This window comes from Ovis canadensis, chromosome X (assembly GCF_042477335.2).
Source record: "Ovis canadensis isolate MfBH-ARS-UI-01 breed Bighorn chromosome X, ARS-UI_OviCan_v2, whole genome shotgun sequence".
Lineage (NCBI taxonomy): Eukaryota > Metazoa > Chordata > Mammalia > Artiodactyla > Bovidae > Ovis > Ovis canadensis.
The window spans coordinates 19,233,324-19,248,707 of NC_091727.1; the positions used below are offsets into that span (position 1 = coordinate 19,233,324).

Genomic DNA, 15,384 nt, shown 5'->3' on the forward strand with positions numbered 1-15,384 from the left:
GCTGAGAGAGACAGTAGTAGTCTTTACAGAGAAAGCAAGTTGAAGCTCAGAGAGTTGGTGTAAATTATAGAAGGTCACCAAGCCAGGAAGCAGCACAATCAACAGCACTCAAACCCAGGTCCACAGGTGCCAAGCCCTGCCTTCTCATCTCCTGAAAGGTTCTAATCTCCACTGTAATCCCTGCCCACCTCTCTGGCCTCAGCCTCCACCTTCAATCCACATGGAGCACTGATGCAGTATGTCTGGCCACATCTCAATGTCAACATGCTTAAATTCATCATGTTTATCCCAAACCAGTTTCTCCGCTGGATATGTTTATTTCAATCCAAGTCACTCCCCTGCCTCAGTCAGTCCCCCAACCCTAAAAAAACCTCAGAGCTAACAAATCAGTCTCTCCTCCTCCCCACTCCCAAATCTGATCTGCTCACGAGGACCAATGATCATTCTCTCTCATTGCTGCTCCACAACTATCCCCCTTCTTTCCCACCCTCCTGTGAGCCTCTGCCTCTCTCTCACTACCTCTCAGGTGAACTATCAATAAACCTGACTCCCTGACACCCATCTACCCTTCATCTGATGGGTTCCACAGAGCTCCACCAGTTATTATCTCAATTTTTAGACTGGATCATGTCACAACCATCCATGGCTCTCACTGCTTATAGAAAAAATGACAAATCCATCCCTCCCAAATTCAGAGCAGCCCTGACTTCCATTTCTGGGTTAGCACCTTGCTCTGCTCCAGGCTGACTGATGCCCGGGATCAGCACTCCCCATGTGACTTTCCTGCCTGCCTCTGCCTTGACTGAAGCGAATTTAACTTCCAGATCCAGGTCAGTCTGTCCCACTTTGCAGAGCCTGCCTTGACATCCTGGACACCATGGAACAGCCCCAACTATGGTCAGTATTACTTTCTACCACTCAGTTAGCATAGTCAGTGTGACACTTCCCATTTGCTGTCTTGAGGGCCACAACAGACCCAAAGCCCCTGGAAAGTGGGGCCTGTGTACAAGGGCCCTGGCATCTATTGAAACCTTGCACTTGAAGAGTAGGTACTCAAGTATTTAGTGGTTGTCAACAAGGCTGCCAATCATTATTTCTGGCAATGCAAATAATATATACATTAAATTATTAGCTTGAGGAATTAGTCTTCTGGGATTAATGTCTCCTTGGAAAAATGAGAGTGAACCAAACATCAGCATCTCTTTCTGGGCTCCCTGATCCATACACAGTATGAAAAGCTTGCATAGGCCAAGCCCCCTCCATCAACGCCCCAGTATTTCCGAACTAGATCATCAGACTGAAAATCCTAGGATTCTTATTTTTGCGACAGCCAGCTTAGCCATCTCCAGACCCAAAGGAAACAAGGCTTAAGGGCCAATGCCCTTCACAGCAGGGCACAGCCCTGTGCATCCTGGACGTGGGTAACACCTCCTTTCCTGGGGGTGCCCCATGGGACCCTCACTGCCACTTTGCCAATGGGCCAGCCGGCCTTAGCATGGGGCCCAAAGGCTGAACCATAGCAGTGAAACCAGGACTTAAGCATGCTCATTCTGATGATTCCTTCTCATTCACAGCCAATGCCTGCTCTGCTCTTTTCTGCCCTTTAACCAGATCCAAAGCTGCAGCAGGCCAGTGTTGCTATTATTGTTGCATCAGCCCAAGCTGTCATAAGCTCCTGGTCGCACTTCCTGACCGGGCTTCTCAAAGGCTATGAGAGGATGTAAAAGAGTTTCTGAAACCAGGGCAAGTACTTGTGGTGTTTATGGTCACAACAACGTATCATACTCCTAGGCTGTCATAAGACCGGACCAGACTGTAGGTCAGCAATTGCAAAGATGCAACTCGATTAGCAGGTTCAGAATAAAACAGCACCCCAAAAAGTAACCCCAGGTGATGAGACTGCTCATGATAGGCGCCCCAGTACCTCTTACAAGGCCTGCTGTCAGCCGTTTGTTTCTAAATTGAGCAGCCGATGCAAATCATGCTAGAACCTTCCACTTCAAATCAACCCCTGATAGTGGTTGCCAGAGCTTAGGGAAGGGAAACGGGGTGGGAGGTGTGCTTAGTATTAATAGTTATAAAAAGGCCACACGAGGGATCCTAGCGGTGATAGAAATATTCTGCATCTTGACTCTGGTGGTGGATATACAAACCTACACATGTGACCTAAGTGCAGAGAACTAAACACACATGAGCACTGCTACAACTGGAGAGCCCAGTGGGCTGTATCGATGTCAATATCCTGTTGTGACTGTGCACTCTAGTTTCATAAGATGTTACCACTGGAAGACACTGGGCAAAGGGTATGTGGATCTCTCTTCATTGTTTCTTCCAACTGTGTGTGAACCTCTATTTCAAAATACAAATTTAACTATAAGGCTAATTCCAAAATGTATACTTCTGGCCATGATAGATACAAATACAGATGTAAAAATGAAAGAAATGTAGTCCCTGAACCCAGACTTCTTCAAAGGGCTATCACCCAAACAGCATGCACTTGACCGCACTCCACCCATGCACACCACCCCCTGCAAAGCCCTTGGACTTGTTTACCCACAGGCTCCAGGTACCTTCCCATTTGCCACATGCTGGGATCTTGACCTTGGGAAAACTCATGTTCTGAACTAAGTGGCAATTACTCTACCAAAGCTCATTTTTAACTCAAAGTCAAAACACTTAGTGCTGTGTCTATAGTGAATTCTGCCACATGGCATGTCCACCCATTCACCTTTTTCCACTAAATACATAAATCTCTGGAAAATATGAATATAAATGCTACTGTCCACTTCTCCAAAAGGTTTATCCATCATTTCTTTTCATTAGACTTCGCAAGGAATTTCTCCTAAGGCTGGGGAGAGTAAAAATCCCAGGCATTCTGCTTTAATGTGGAAACCATCCTCACGTCCTTTCCTTAGAAAACTGCAACATCAAAACTGACTGAGGGCTGTTAGCTTCGCATTTAAATGGTTGTGTTAGTTGACATCAGGCCACTGGAAGGGGCAACCCGCACTCTGCAGTTCCTTTCAAGTTTTGCAAAGAGAACAAAGAATGCTCTCGTTACTCACCAATGTCATTGCTGCGGTCTGAGAGGTCCTTGTCCAGCATGCCAGGTATTGAGCTGCCCACCAAGTCGATCTTGGCACCGTCACCCCTACATTAAAGACACAAGTCTTTTAATAATCATTTTGTCAGCTTTCTTGCACACAATTTAAGGGGTATGCTGCGCCTGGGGTAGGTCGCACTGTTTCCTGTGAGGGGGCCAATGGGAGCCGACAAGCTGTCCAACCACGTGGGCCTTGGTGCAAACCAGCCGATACACTGAAAGCCCTCCTCTCCTGCACACATTTTCAAAGATGGCTATTTTAATAACGAGCGTTCAGCTAGGCACCTTCAGCCACAAATCCTCCTGCTGGCCCACAGGGTGCGACGCAGGGCCTGCTCCCGCCCTATGGCCAAATAAGCACCAGCATAACCAGGAGCTTCCCTTTTAAGGAGACAGGAATTTAGCCAGTGCCGCTTGTCAAAGGTCGGCTACTTTTAACCTTGAGAAAAAGAGTTTCTGGCCTGGAGCTGAGGCATCAGCCAGGCTGTTGACAGGCACAAGGTGTCAAGTTGAGATCTGGCAGCCTGACGGCTGGCGCTGGGGTGGGGGCCCGTAAAATGAGACAGCTGTTGGGTGGGTGCCCCCAGGCCCATTGGGACACGAGAGACTTCCCTCTGTGTGTGGGCTAGGAGCAGCCCGTTGGGAGGATGGGGACAGGCCTCCAAGATGATGAGAGAAACAGGCCACTCATGCACGGCAGAAGATTCCTCCAAGTCCCCCCAAAATGGGCAGTTCTGGGGACCCTTTCAGGGAGATGAGTCACAAACTAGATTATCCAAGGTCTGTGATGGCAAGTGAAATAGGCAGATCTTTGCTCTTAAAGCAAGAGACTTGTCACAGCCCCTGTGGTCACCATGTAGCCAAACTACACAAGTAACAGATTCACTCCAGGAGCATTTGTCAAATACCCACCACACTGATGGCTATTGAGTAATGAGTGATACTTGGTAATGAGAGGGCCAAGCCAGGTGGCACCCACTCTGGGGGGGGGGTTATTTCATGGTCTAAATGGGGGAAAGAGACAGAGAGCCCCAAGCACACATGGCATAGGCTGAGTAAGATACAGGGGCATCTCAGTCTTCAGGGAATCAAGAACTGGGTCAGGACAGATACCTGCGGGCAGGCCATAGGCACACAGAGAAGGTGGCCTTATAGTTGGGCCTTGGAGGAGAGGGGAGAAAGGACATGACAGAGCAAGGGCCCAAGGCATCTGGGAGGGAGGCATCTGGCCAGGGAGTCTCAGGGCTGAAGTCTGAGGTCCCCAGATTGAGAGCAGTGAAAGGACAAAGGTTGGCAAAGGTCAGTTGGCAAAGGTCAATGGTGCTGGGCTGAGTTCCATGGGGTTCAGTGTGTCCCGGAGGCAATGGGGACAGAATAAAGCTGAAGCTGGAGACCTATGAACCTGGAAGTAAGAGGCAGACTTCTGGGTTCCTCACTCAAGAAGAGGTGATGGGGGTGGCATTCAGCGAGACATGCATATCCTTGTGATAGCGGAGAAGGCCCAGGAGAAAGAGGTCAGCTTCCCTCAGCTTCCAGATGAACAAGGCTGACTCTCAACCTCAAGCACCCTTGGCAGAAGATGAGCAGACGTGAGAACTCCACAGGACCAGGGCTAGGCTAGATGGCTTGGTCCCCACCAAGAGGCAAGACAACTTGAGGACTGTGTGAGAGCAGCAGGAGACTGCCTCGCCTCAACCCTCAAGGTTGTGGGACCCCTGGACCGAGTTTCCATAGTTAACCCCCCCTCCCATTCCCTGGCTACAAAGCCCAGCTCTCACAGGCACACTCGCCTGGACAGATGCTGAGCCAACTGGAGTGGCGGGATTGAGGACTTTTATTTCAAAACACTTTACTGGCAGGGCTCCTGTATCTGCTAATTTGAATGTGACCTTCTGAATGAAATGCTTTAGAAATGCATTTCTTACTCTTAGTTAGAAAGCACTTTCATTTTAAAAAATTCTTGAGGGTTCTTAATCTTGTTACTTGGTAGCTGTGGCGTTGGAACGATTTGGGGCTGTCATCTTCCCGATTCCCGGACTACACTCAAGTCGTGCTCACAGCCAGCCAACTCTGTCCTTTGGGAACACACCAAGAACTAAAACTTACGAGAACACATGTTCTGTCTGGGGAGAGATGTCACTCAGGCAAGGAAGGTCCAGTTAATTCCACTAGCCTTTTTTTCTTTTGGCCAAAGGGGAAGATGATTGGAGGTGACACTGCAGAGACCATCAGGGCAGAGGTGGGGGTGTTGGAGGTGCAGGTCGGGGGAGGAACTTTGCACATCAGTGAACCACGTGTATCTCAGAACAGCTCAGCTGTTTCTGAACACGTGGCTTATTCATGCATTTTGGGAACTGTGAATCTTGTAGCTACCATTCCCCTCTTCGGTTTGACACATGGAAGCTTCCAGTCCAACATGAGCCTCTCTCAAGGGGCCATAGAGCACTCTATGTGCATTGCTGTGCTCATCTGATCTTGGGCTGTATTACTTATCTGCCCTTATTTCCACTTTGTTGTCACCCTTTTAAATATTTTATTCTTTTATATGCATTTTCAAAAGTTACCTCCTAGCCTTTTGGGACCACGGCAGGGTAAAAAGTAGTAATTTTTCAGAATGGGGTATATTCATCTGGGGGTCTACACTACAGAGATAGTCTGAAAAACCCAAATGGGTTCTGTGGATCAAGATGTTTCTCACAGCATTATCTGTAATATAGAAAAACTGAAAAGAACTAGAATTTTTTTATAAATAGGGGAACAGTTGAAAAACTATGATATTTGATGGACTTTGATATAACCATTAAAATGATATGTATAAGTAGTTCATGACAACAGGGACAAATGCTTATGTTACAATGTCAACTAAAAAACACAAGTTAAAATTGACATACACCTTACTTCACAGGCATCCACATGCCCTCTGATATATTAGGAAGAGGGATTTTTTTTTTTTTTTTAAGGCTAGAAGAACATGTATTTACAATGGCTATTCCTGGGGAGTCTGATGGGTGATTTCTAGCACCAGCCCAGCACCTGGTACATGGCAGGAATTCAAAAATACTTGTGGAATGAACGAGCATTTGCCTTTTTTTCCTGAAATGGGAATGCATTATGTATTTATAAGAATTGCACTTATTCCCAAAAGACATAAAGTTGTACGACATTCGGTATGCTCACACCTATGTAAAAGCGATGGAAAACAAACTGAGTCATACATAGGAAAAAGATGGGCAAGAAACAGTTTGAAATGTTAATAGCAGTTGTCTCTAGGATAAGCCTATAGGTGAATTTTTCCTTCCTTTGAAAGTTCACTCTTTTTTTTGTAAGTTCACTTTCAATAAAAGATGCGTACAATTCAGGCAGCTTCTGTTCGCTCCCATTTCTCCCTAATAGTATCATCCAAGTAAAAGACAAGACTGCCTGGCCCCTACCTACAAACTCTCCTTTAAGGATCTCCCCGATCCAGGGGCCTCTGTGATCCCCTGTGACCACACCTGGAACTCACCTGGGAACCAGTTGTGGCGGGGGTGGGTGTGGTAGTAGAGTTACAAAGCCTACACTGACAGGGCCAGGTTATGAGAAGCGTCCATCCAAAGAAATAGGAAACAGCGCCCGTGAGTGACCCCTCCCCAGATTCTAAAGTGCCTGCCATATTCTGACAGGAAGACTGGGACACCCCATCTCTAAATGAGCTCTGATCCCTCATGCCAAGAGCAGACACAGGCTTTCAGCTGAAATTATCTTCTACACAGGGCCAGAAGCAAGCCTATTTTGAAAACACAGTAGGTGCAGTTTAAAAAAGGTTCTGATCCTTCCAAGTAGGGAAGCTGCAGCTGGTGTTTTGACAGTGTTCAGACTGTGGGTGTGGAAGCGTTTTACAATGTCTATTTGTAAATGCCTTTCACTGTATTTATAGATGCTTACAACAAAGCTAATGAATTTCAGTTCTGAAAAATAGCAGAATTTCTGAAATTCTCCAAGGCACATGTTTGGAGCGGCTGACACCCAATGAGGCTGCAGCCCTCCGTGGTCCCCGTTCTCCTCCAGTCTGCCCAACACATGGGTACCATTTTGGCAAAAAGGATGTTACTAAATTCAACAAAAGAGGAAAGAGCTCATCCTTTTGTAGTTTACTAACTCCCATGAGGATTTTTTTTATGGTGTTTCTGTGCCTATGGCTGTTAAATAAAAGGAGAAAATAGAAGAAAGCAGGCATATCCCCACATAGCCAACAATGTTGGAATGTGACCCTCACTCAACTCTGAGTTTTAAACCAAAATAATGTTATTTTTCTTGTATTTCTTCAGCGGATTTGATTATGGATACTTAAAACATGTGACTTGGGTAGGCAACTAGCAACCAAGAGTCTCCATGCTTTGCTGGCCAGGGACCTGAAATCGCAGGGGATGGGCTGACCAGCCCAAGGACATCCGGCAGGAGTAAGTGGAACCCACAATCTGAGAGAACTAACAGCAGTACCACACTTGACTGGCTGCCTACCATGAACCAGGCATGAAGATGAGATCCTTCCATGTAAGATTCAACCGCCCCAACTGTCCCTTGAAGAATCTCCTCTGTGTGGCAGACAGAAAGCTGCACCACCCAGAGCCCCATTCTGTGAAGTGGGTCCCCCCACCCCGCCACTGCTAGGAGAGGTGCTGGCCCCTCCAGGGACCACCTCAGCTTCAGGGAGCCTCCTTCGGCCTTTCCAGGGTGGCCCACAGTTCGTGGTATAAAAGCGTCAGCCATTTCAGAGGCGGTTTTGGGGGAGAATGGATACATGTATACGTATGGCTGAGTCCCTTTGCTTTTCACCCGAAACCCACAACACTGTTAGTCAGGTAGACCCTAATACAAAATGCTTCTGGTGTTAAAAAATTAATTAAAAAAAAAAAGTCTCAGTCATTTCAGCTGAACATCAGACAAGTCGGAGGGGTCATTTTAGTCCCAAAGCTCCATGGACTTGGCCGAAGCTTTGGTAAGGCAGCATCACAATTTTTCTCCCTCTGCCCAACATGGCTTCCTTCTCTCTCCCCACAGGCACTGGCCCCTACATGTATCTTGCATTCTAAACACTGCCACAGAGGCTGCTTTCTGGAGAAGCCCACCTGGGTGGCCCTTCTTTTCATTATATAGAGCAGGAAACTCAGGATCAGTGAGAAGAAGTCACTTGCTGACAAAAGGTTATAAAACTAGTAGAGTGGTGGCATCTGGATTTGAACCTACTAACTTTGACTCTGGAGCCCAAGCTCTTGACCACTTCTCAGAACTGCTTCACTGAGCCTGCTGGTCGTGGAGACCATGCAGCAGGGTAGAGGCCTGGCCACCTGTGTCCCTGCAGCTCACTGGCAGCTGGGGACATCACCTTTGCTCCCCAAGTTAAAAAGTGCTAATAATAAACAAAAATCACATACCCGAACCCAGAGGGGCCTGCTCTTCCCCCTCAGATCTGAGACGTGAGACGGGGCACATGAACAGTTGGAAATGTGGAAGACGCGCCATGCGCATCCCCTGAGAACATGAGCTCAGCCAGTGGCCTGGCCCAATTTAGCCCAAGTTGGGACAGTTAAGCCAAGACATGTGGCCTGGAAAAGACGCTGAAGTGCACAGGAGGCCGAGGAAAGCAAACAAGTACGATAAATAAATGAATGAACAGCAGCACTAACAGCAGCAGCTAAAATCCACCCGAAAGACCCCACAACCCTTCTAGAGGGGAGTGGGGATGAAGGGAAACAGTGAGTCTACTTATTCCTACCAAGCGAAAGACTCTAAGTCCAGACGATGATTCTTTTTGTCAGTCTCTCCTCTGGACCCTCAGCAGGATCTATTACTATCATGTAAATGCTTGGATTTTAACTGTCTAAATATTGTTACAGGGGTTAAAAAAAAAAAGGCTGGGGAAGAAAGGAAAGAAAAAAGAAGCAGAAAATCCTCATCCCCTGTTCTGAGAAAATCATTGAGGGGCACCCCTTCAATCTTTGATTTTCCCCCCAGCTTTCATCCTGCCCTGGCTTGTTGTTCAGTTGCTAAATCATGTTCGACTCTTTGCAACCCCATGGACTGCAGCATGCCAGGCTTCCCTGTCCTTCACTGTCTCTCGAAGTTTGCTCACTCATGTCCATTGAGTCAGTGATGGATCCTGCCTGGGAGTCTAGCCACTTACAGGGATGATGACAGATGGCAGATGGGAAGTTGCTAGAGAAACAACTGCAGATTCTCTCTCTTCTCTCTTGCTCCAACCCTGCAACCTTGTTTTATCAGCCCCTTCTGATGCAAAATCACCCTATCTTACTGCTCACCTCCTTCGTCTTGGTCCAACTATGCACTGAGGATGCGAGGTCAGAGGAAGTGAATGCTCTTCCCCGCTTTCTAGGCTGCCTTATTGTAACATCTCAGACTTAGGCTCTGATTATGAAAACTGAGTAGAGATTACCCAGCTCAAGCCCTCATTTTCTTATAGACAAGGGAGCTGTGCTCCAAGGCCGGGAGCTATGAGCCCGAGATCATGCAGTTAATTGGTGGCCACACTGAAACTAGATAGAAGCTTCTTGACACCCAGCCCTATCTTTGCCCACCACCCTTGGGGCAGTGATAATCAAAATGTACATGTTTGATGCTTCTAGAGCTATTTCTCTCACAAAAAAAGCAGTGATAATGGCCCTTCCTGGGCCCTTCCTGCCTGGGGAGGTTGACTCTTTCCTTCAGAAAAGGACAAAATGGTGGCAGCAGCGAGGCCAGGGGTGCAGGAAGCAGGGACCAGAGTGGTTTTCCTGGCAGCTCTCCCCTCGCACCATGTCCCTGTTTGGATGAGCACAGGGAGGCTCGGCTATTTATAGTTGGTGAAGACACTTTGGAAGATGATGGGACACTGCCCGCTCAATTCTCCCCCACGTTTCTGTTCTCTGTGCAGACTCGGCAAGTGTGTGTGGAAACAGGCCTCCGTCCAGAGTCCATCCAGGGCATAACGAGCCCCACAGCCCCTGAGGCCAAAGAACGATGACACCCATAGCCCTCATCTGCAGACCCACAGCCGGGTATCTCAGAGGGGCAACGGGCTTTTCAGATGCCTGGAGGAGGGGGTTCTCATCATCAAGAAACTCTGAGAAGAGTCTGGGGGTGGGTGTCACTTGGAGGAAGAGTGTTCAAAGAAACAGCCCATTGGAAAAGCATCACATGAACCACGTAGTATTGTGCCCATGCGGGGTGCCACTATCTGCTGCTGACTCCTTGCCTGCCTCTGGCCATCACTAGCAGGAAAATCAATGTGTCTCAGTCTGGACTAAGGCTAAACCATCACTACTGCTGGATCTCGCTGCAGGGAATAAAATTTATTCTTTGTGAGGGTAGAAACATGTATGGAGAGAGTTATACATACAAATGAAATGAGGCCAGCAAATGCTGCACAGACATTTCTACACGATGACCAGGTGTTTCTCCAGTGTCCTGTAGGATTATTGTGCTCCATACATCACCCGCCCTGCCTCAGGCCCCAGCCTTCCCTCTGCTTCCACTCCCTGGAGACCCCTTGTTGTGTAGTCTTGAGGGTGTCTCTATTTCCCCATTCCCTCAGGGCTACCAAGCCTGATCTGCTTATCACCATATGGCAACCCCTCTCCCAATAAGGTTACCCACTGAGCTCTCTCAGCGAGGAAAAAAGATAGACTGAGGGCCTCACAAGTACCAGCTGAGGAGCTAGGTGCCTTGGGGGTGGTGGTGGAAATGGAGACTCAGGAGGTGGCCACTGTGCCCAAAGCCACAGGGTAAAGAAGCAGAGGAGTGGGCTTCTGACCCTGGTGGGCCTGGCTCCAAAGCCCAGTAAGCAATGGGTGAGCAGGAAGAAGGTCTGGCCTGGTTACCAGAGTTAACTACCACCCAGAAGAAGGCCTGGTCAAGGGGAGGCACTTGATACATTTCTGAAATGAATGAATGAGACACACACACTCTTCTCTTATCACTGAGTTCATATCTAGCACCCATTTTTCATCTTTTCCCCGCAGCTGAGTTTCTCACAAGACAAGTCTACATGTGCTCAGCTGCCCATCTGTTATTTCTTCAACTCAACCCAAGTTTGTCTCTCAGCCCTAACTATTGTACGGAATCAGCTTGACTGGGATCACGAAGGGCCAACTAGTGCCCAAAGACCACAAGTGCCTTTCAGTCTCCCTGGCTCTCACTTTGGTGGCAGTTTTCATAGTGGGTGTGGCAAACCAGTGGAGGCAGCAGCCCCAGGAGCTTGCTAGAAATACAAATTCTCAGGCCTGAACCCAGATCTCCTAAATTAGAAGCTTGGGGAGCAGCGACCTGCGTTTTAACAAGCCTGCAGGTGATGGAGACGCACATTCAAGTGTGAGACCCACTGGCCAGTAGCCAGTCCACCCTCCCTTCTCCTAGCTTCCATGGCCACCCTGCCCACCCACCCTTTCCCACGGCTCCTCATCCTTCCTCCACCCTGTAAGTAACAATTTTCCCCACTGCTGTCTGTACCCACTCCTCCTCTTCTCTGTAATCTCCTGGAGTGATTATAGCCATTTCATGCCTGTAACTACAGTCTACGAGCCAGTGACACCTACCTCTGTAATTTCTAGCCCAGATCTCTCCTGAATTCTCCAAAGACATATCTTGGTCCTGACTTGCAGAGAAGAAGGGAAACACTCAAGCATCACATGCCATATCCTTGGAATCTCTGGAAAGATGTTTAGAATACTCAAGCAATCCAAACTCAAAATGGCGGCCTGGCCACCTGGGTGCACATTCTGCATGCCTGCTTAGGGAATGTTTGGGTACACTCTGGCTAGCTTCTTTCCCTCTTTTTTAAAAATATTAAATGACTGATTAGCTTAGAGCTAATAAGAGCAAAGGTCTTTTTTTTTTTAATGCTTTCTTTTGGTGGGTACGGGGACCACACAAGTCATAAAACCACTAGACCAGCTTACTTTGGGCTAATTTGTATCCCGAGGGGCTTGAAGCAGCCTGGATGCCTGCATAAATCTAAAGAAAAATTAATTTCTGGGCAGGCAGGTTGGTCTCCAGAGAGACATCTGCCCTTCCCTAAGCACTTAGTTGATATTTGGCATATAAATACTTACTTAATCTTTGCCTCAAGCTAAAATGTCTCAGGACTCAACAGTCACTAATCTCCCAGGGTTTCTCTGATATTCAGAGATCCCTCTTCATTATGAAGAAAAAATGTACAACTCCAGGGTCCCTCATACCTGATCCCTGTTCCAGGAGACTCCACATAGCCTTCAGCCTTCCATGCGAAAGGCACCTGGTGTGTTTAAGACTAAAAGGAATAGACCATTTCCAAGAAGCACAGGTCTGGGAAACCACCAGGCCTCATGCCCACAGCCTGGTGTCCAAGACCCGACTGCCAGTCTTCTCACTGAGATTCCTCCTCTGACACATCTGAAGCCAGGGGACAGTGCCTTCTGTGGTGCTTGAGCCATAGTAACCAACTCCAGCCACCTGAAACCTCTTGACTGCTACCACTCTGACTACCGAAACTTTCTCATGACTGACTGTCATCAACTCCCAGAATGCACTGACATCCACCTGGGAGGATACTGGCTTTGAGAACACCAGCCTCATCTCACTTCAGCTCTTGCCATCTTCCTGAGCCTGTGACAGCCATGTGGGTGATCCATTCTCCCCCTCCTTCCCCTGGTCCCTTCAGCACTTACAACTTTCATTCACCCTCAGCCACCCACATTCAGGGCCCTTCCCTCTGTGGATATGTCCATCTTCAGACCCTCTCCGCCTCTGAAGTTGTGAACATCAATCTCCTCTTTCTGACCAGCATCTCTAGTACCTCTGATCATCAACTTTCCACACTTTCAGCTCCCACTCCATCCCTGTTCATCTCACCAACTCTTACTTCTTTTGGCTTTACTTCTGTTCCCTCCATCCCAGAGCCCCTATCACTCAAGTTCTGTCCCCTCAGCCCCCCATTCCCTGTGCTGCCCCAGACAACCAGCACAGCTCCCAGGCAAAGCAGACTAAAGGTCTCATTCCCTGTTATTCCCCTTATTCCCAGGAAAGTCTGGTGGTTTCCCTTATTTGCCTGTTCTTTGGGAAGAAAAATGAAGGGTTATTACAACTTGGGGTGTCCGTGTTTGGGAAGATTAACAAAGCTGTTCTGGTCTATCCAGCCTGCGTCTACCTCTTTCCCTCTGGGGTTTATTTTCCTTTGAAGGCACACACCTGCTCTGCTGCTCAGGTTCTGGCTCACTGCCTCCCACTGCAACAGACGGCTAGAGCTCAGGACAGCCTGCTTCTTTCCAGCTTTTCCTTTTTTTCTTTTTTTCCTTTTGGTCCCTTCTCTCAAGTTTAAGACCTCTTCTCATGGGGGTTTCTGACCCTATCTTTATTAAATCTACACTACACATTATGAGATGTATAACATTACATGTTCATTTGTGTGTATACAACACATATACACAAAGGTTTAGGCATTCTCTGTCATTTGAAATACCTTGATGATCAAATATCAAAAAAGTAAGTAGGCTCTTTTCAGGTGTGAAGATAGATGTAGGCAGAAGGCTCTTTGGATGACTGCCTTAGTTATATGGTGGGCTGGATGAGACTAGCAGACACTGTTTTCACGCCGTGAGATAATAACTGACACATCCCCAAAGCACAGACTTTCAAACAAACAGGCACTTAGGACCCAGGGGGATCTCCTATCATCATTCAATTTGTAAATTAACTCTTATTGACTTTTTTTGAAACAGTCTCTTTTTTTCTGTTACATTTCTACCTACATTTACTGTTTAGAAGTAAGTATGTTAATGGCATACTGCTACTTGCTCAGATGGACTCCAAATCACGCTGGTGTCCTAGTTCCCTTAGATAAGATTCCTGAAGCCCGTGATCTGGTACACAGACGTCCCTCAATCCATTTCTGTTAAGTGAATGCATCTAAAAACGACTCCTTTCTTACCAAACTTATGTATTCCTTTTTCTAAAAGGTGCTAGTTCCTATTTAAATAGAAGGAAATTGATCTCTTCTGGAAGCCACAGTTGGCGGCGAGCTTTCTGGCAGGTGAGAAGAAGCTAAGCCCAAACACTGCAGCTGGAGTGGCAGGCAACGCCTCATGTCTCTTTTCCGGTAAGAACAGCAAATGGTGATTGCCCACCCATGTGTTCATCCGTCCGTCCATCCATCCGCCCATCCCATCCCATCAGGTAAATCCCAGCAAGGATTTGGGTTCACACAGCAGACAATACCCCTTCTCTGGAGGACCACCAACATAAAACTACTTGATGTGAACATCCCTGAGTCAACTCATTTGGCAGAGCAAAACAAGTTCACAAACCAGTATGGGTTGGTTGTTTAACATAACTGCTTAGCAAAAAATATGAAGCGTGTGAGATACTGAGAAACAGTAAGCCTTTCTTCAATTTTCTTAAATTTTGTTATGTTGAAATCCATGGCATGCAAGGTGACCTGGAACATCAGACATGAGTGCGACGGAGCTTGTACAGGAGAGCCAAAGTGAACAAGATGAAAGCACTGGCACCTCCCCCCCACCCCTTTTCGGAACCAGGGCATTCAACAAGTGTATTAAATGAGCCACTGCCATATGCTCAGCCCTGTAAAGCATGTGGAGATGACAAAACACACTCTTGATCCGCTTCAAATCTGGGGAAGGAGTCCGGGGGTGTGAATATCCCAAGTGGCAGAGCAGGGGGCCCTGCACCAGGCTCCACATGGGGTGTCAGGCATTTCAAGGAGAGGAACTGTGAGGGATGAGGGAAGGCTTCCAGAAGAGGGGCATGCTAAATGGACAGCTGAGGAGCACTGACGGGTGCAGGAGAGGCAGACAGGGAAGGGAGGAGGCGCCACCAAAAACCCAGGGGAATGCAGACCAGAGGTTCTCACAGCATGGATGTGGGCTGGCAGCGTCAGCATCACCAGGGAGCTTGTTAGAGATGTCAATTCCCAGACCTCCCCTAGACCAACTGCATCTGTGGGGTGGTGCCCAGCACGGTGTGCAAATGAGTTCTCCAGGCGACCCTGATGCACACTCAAGTTTGAGAACCACCGAGTGGGAGCGGGCACTGTTCTCCCTCCACCTGGCTGACAAGGGGCCAGACCAGGTACCAGCTCCTCCTTGTCTGGCTCTGTCACTTCCTGGGGCTGGCAGGAGGGAAGCCTGGGGCTTGCCTCCCACTCCCTCCTTTCTGCAAACCAGCGCCCTGGGGGTTTGGGAGGTCGGGGGCTGCCCACCCACCCTCTCCCAGGCTCCTCAGACCTCACACACAAGGTCAACAACAGCTAG

The 15,384-nt window shown here is 48.0% G+C and overlaps 1 protein-coding gene across 6 annotated transcripts in view; it reads right to left on the minus strand.

Annotated features, from left to right (window-relative positions):
- Positions 1-15,384, minus strand: part of SH3KBP1 (SH3 domain containing kinase binding protein 1) — a 335,566-nt gene that overhangs the window by 29,998 nt on the left and 290,184 nt on the right. For all 6 annotated transcript variants that reach the window (XM_070291401.1, XM_070291398.1, XM_070291396.1 and 3 more), the window contains one exon: positions 3,066-3,151. In XM_070291401.1, the coding sequence (XP_070147502.1) occupies positions 3,066-3,151 (86 nt within the window). The remainder of the gene's footprint in view (positions 1-3,065; positions 3,152-15,384) is intronic.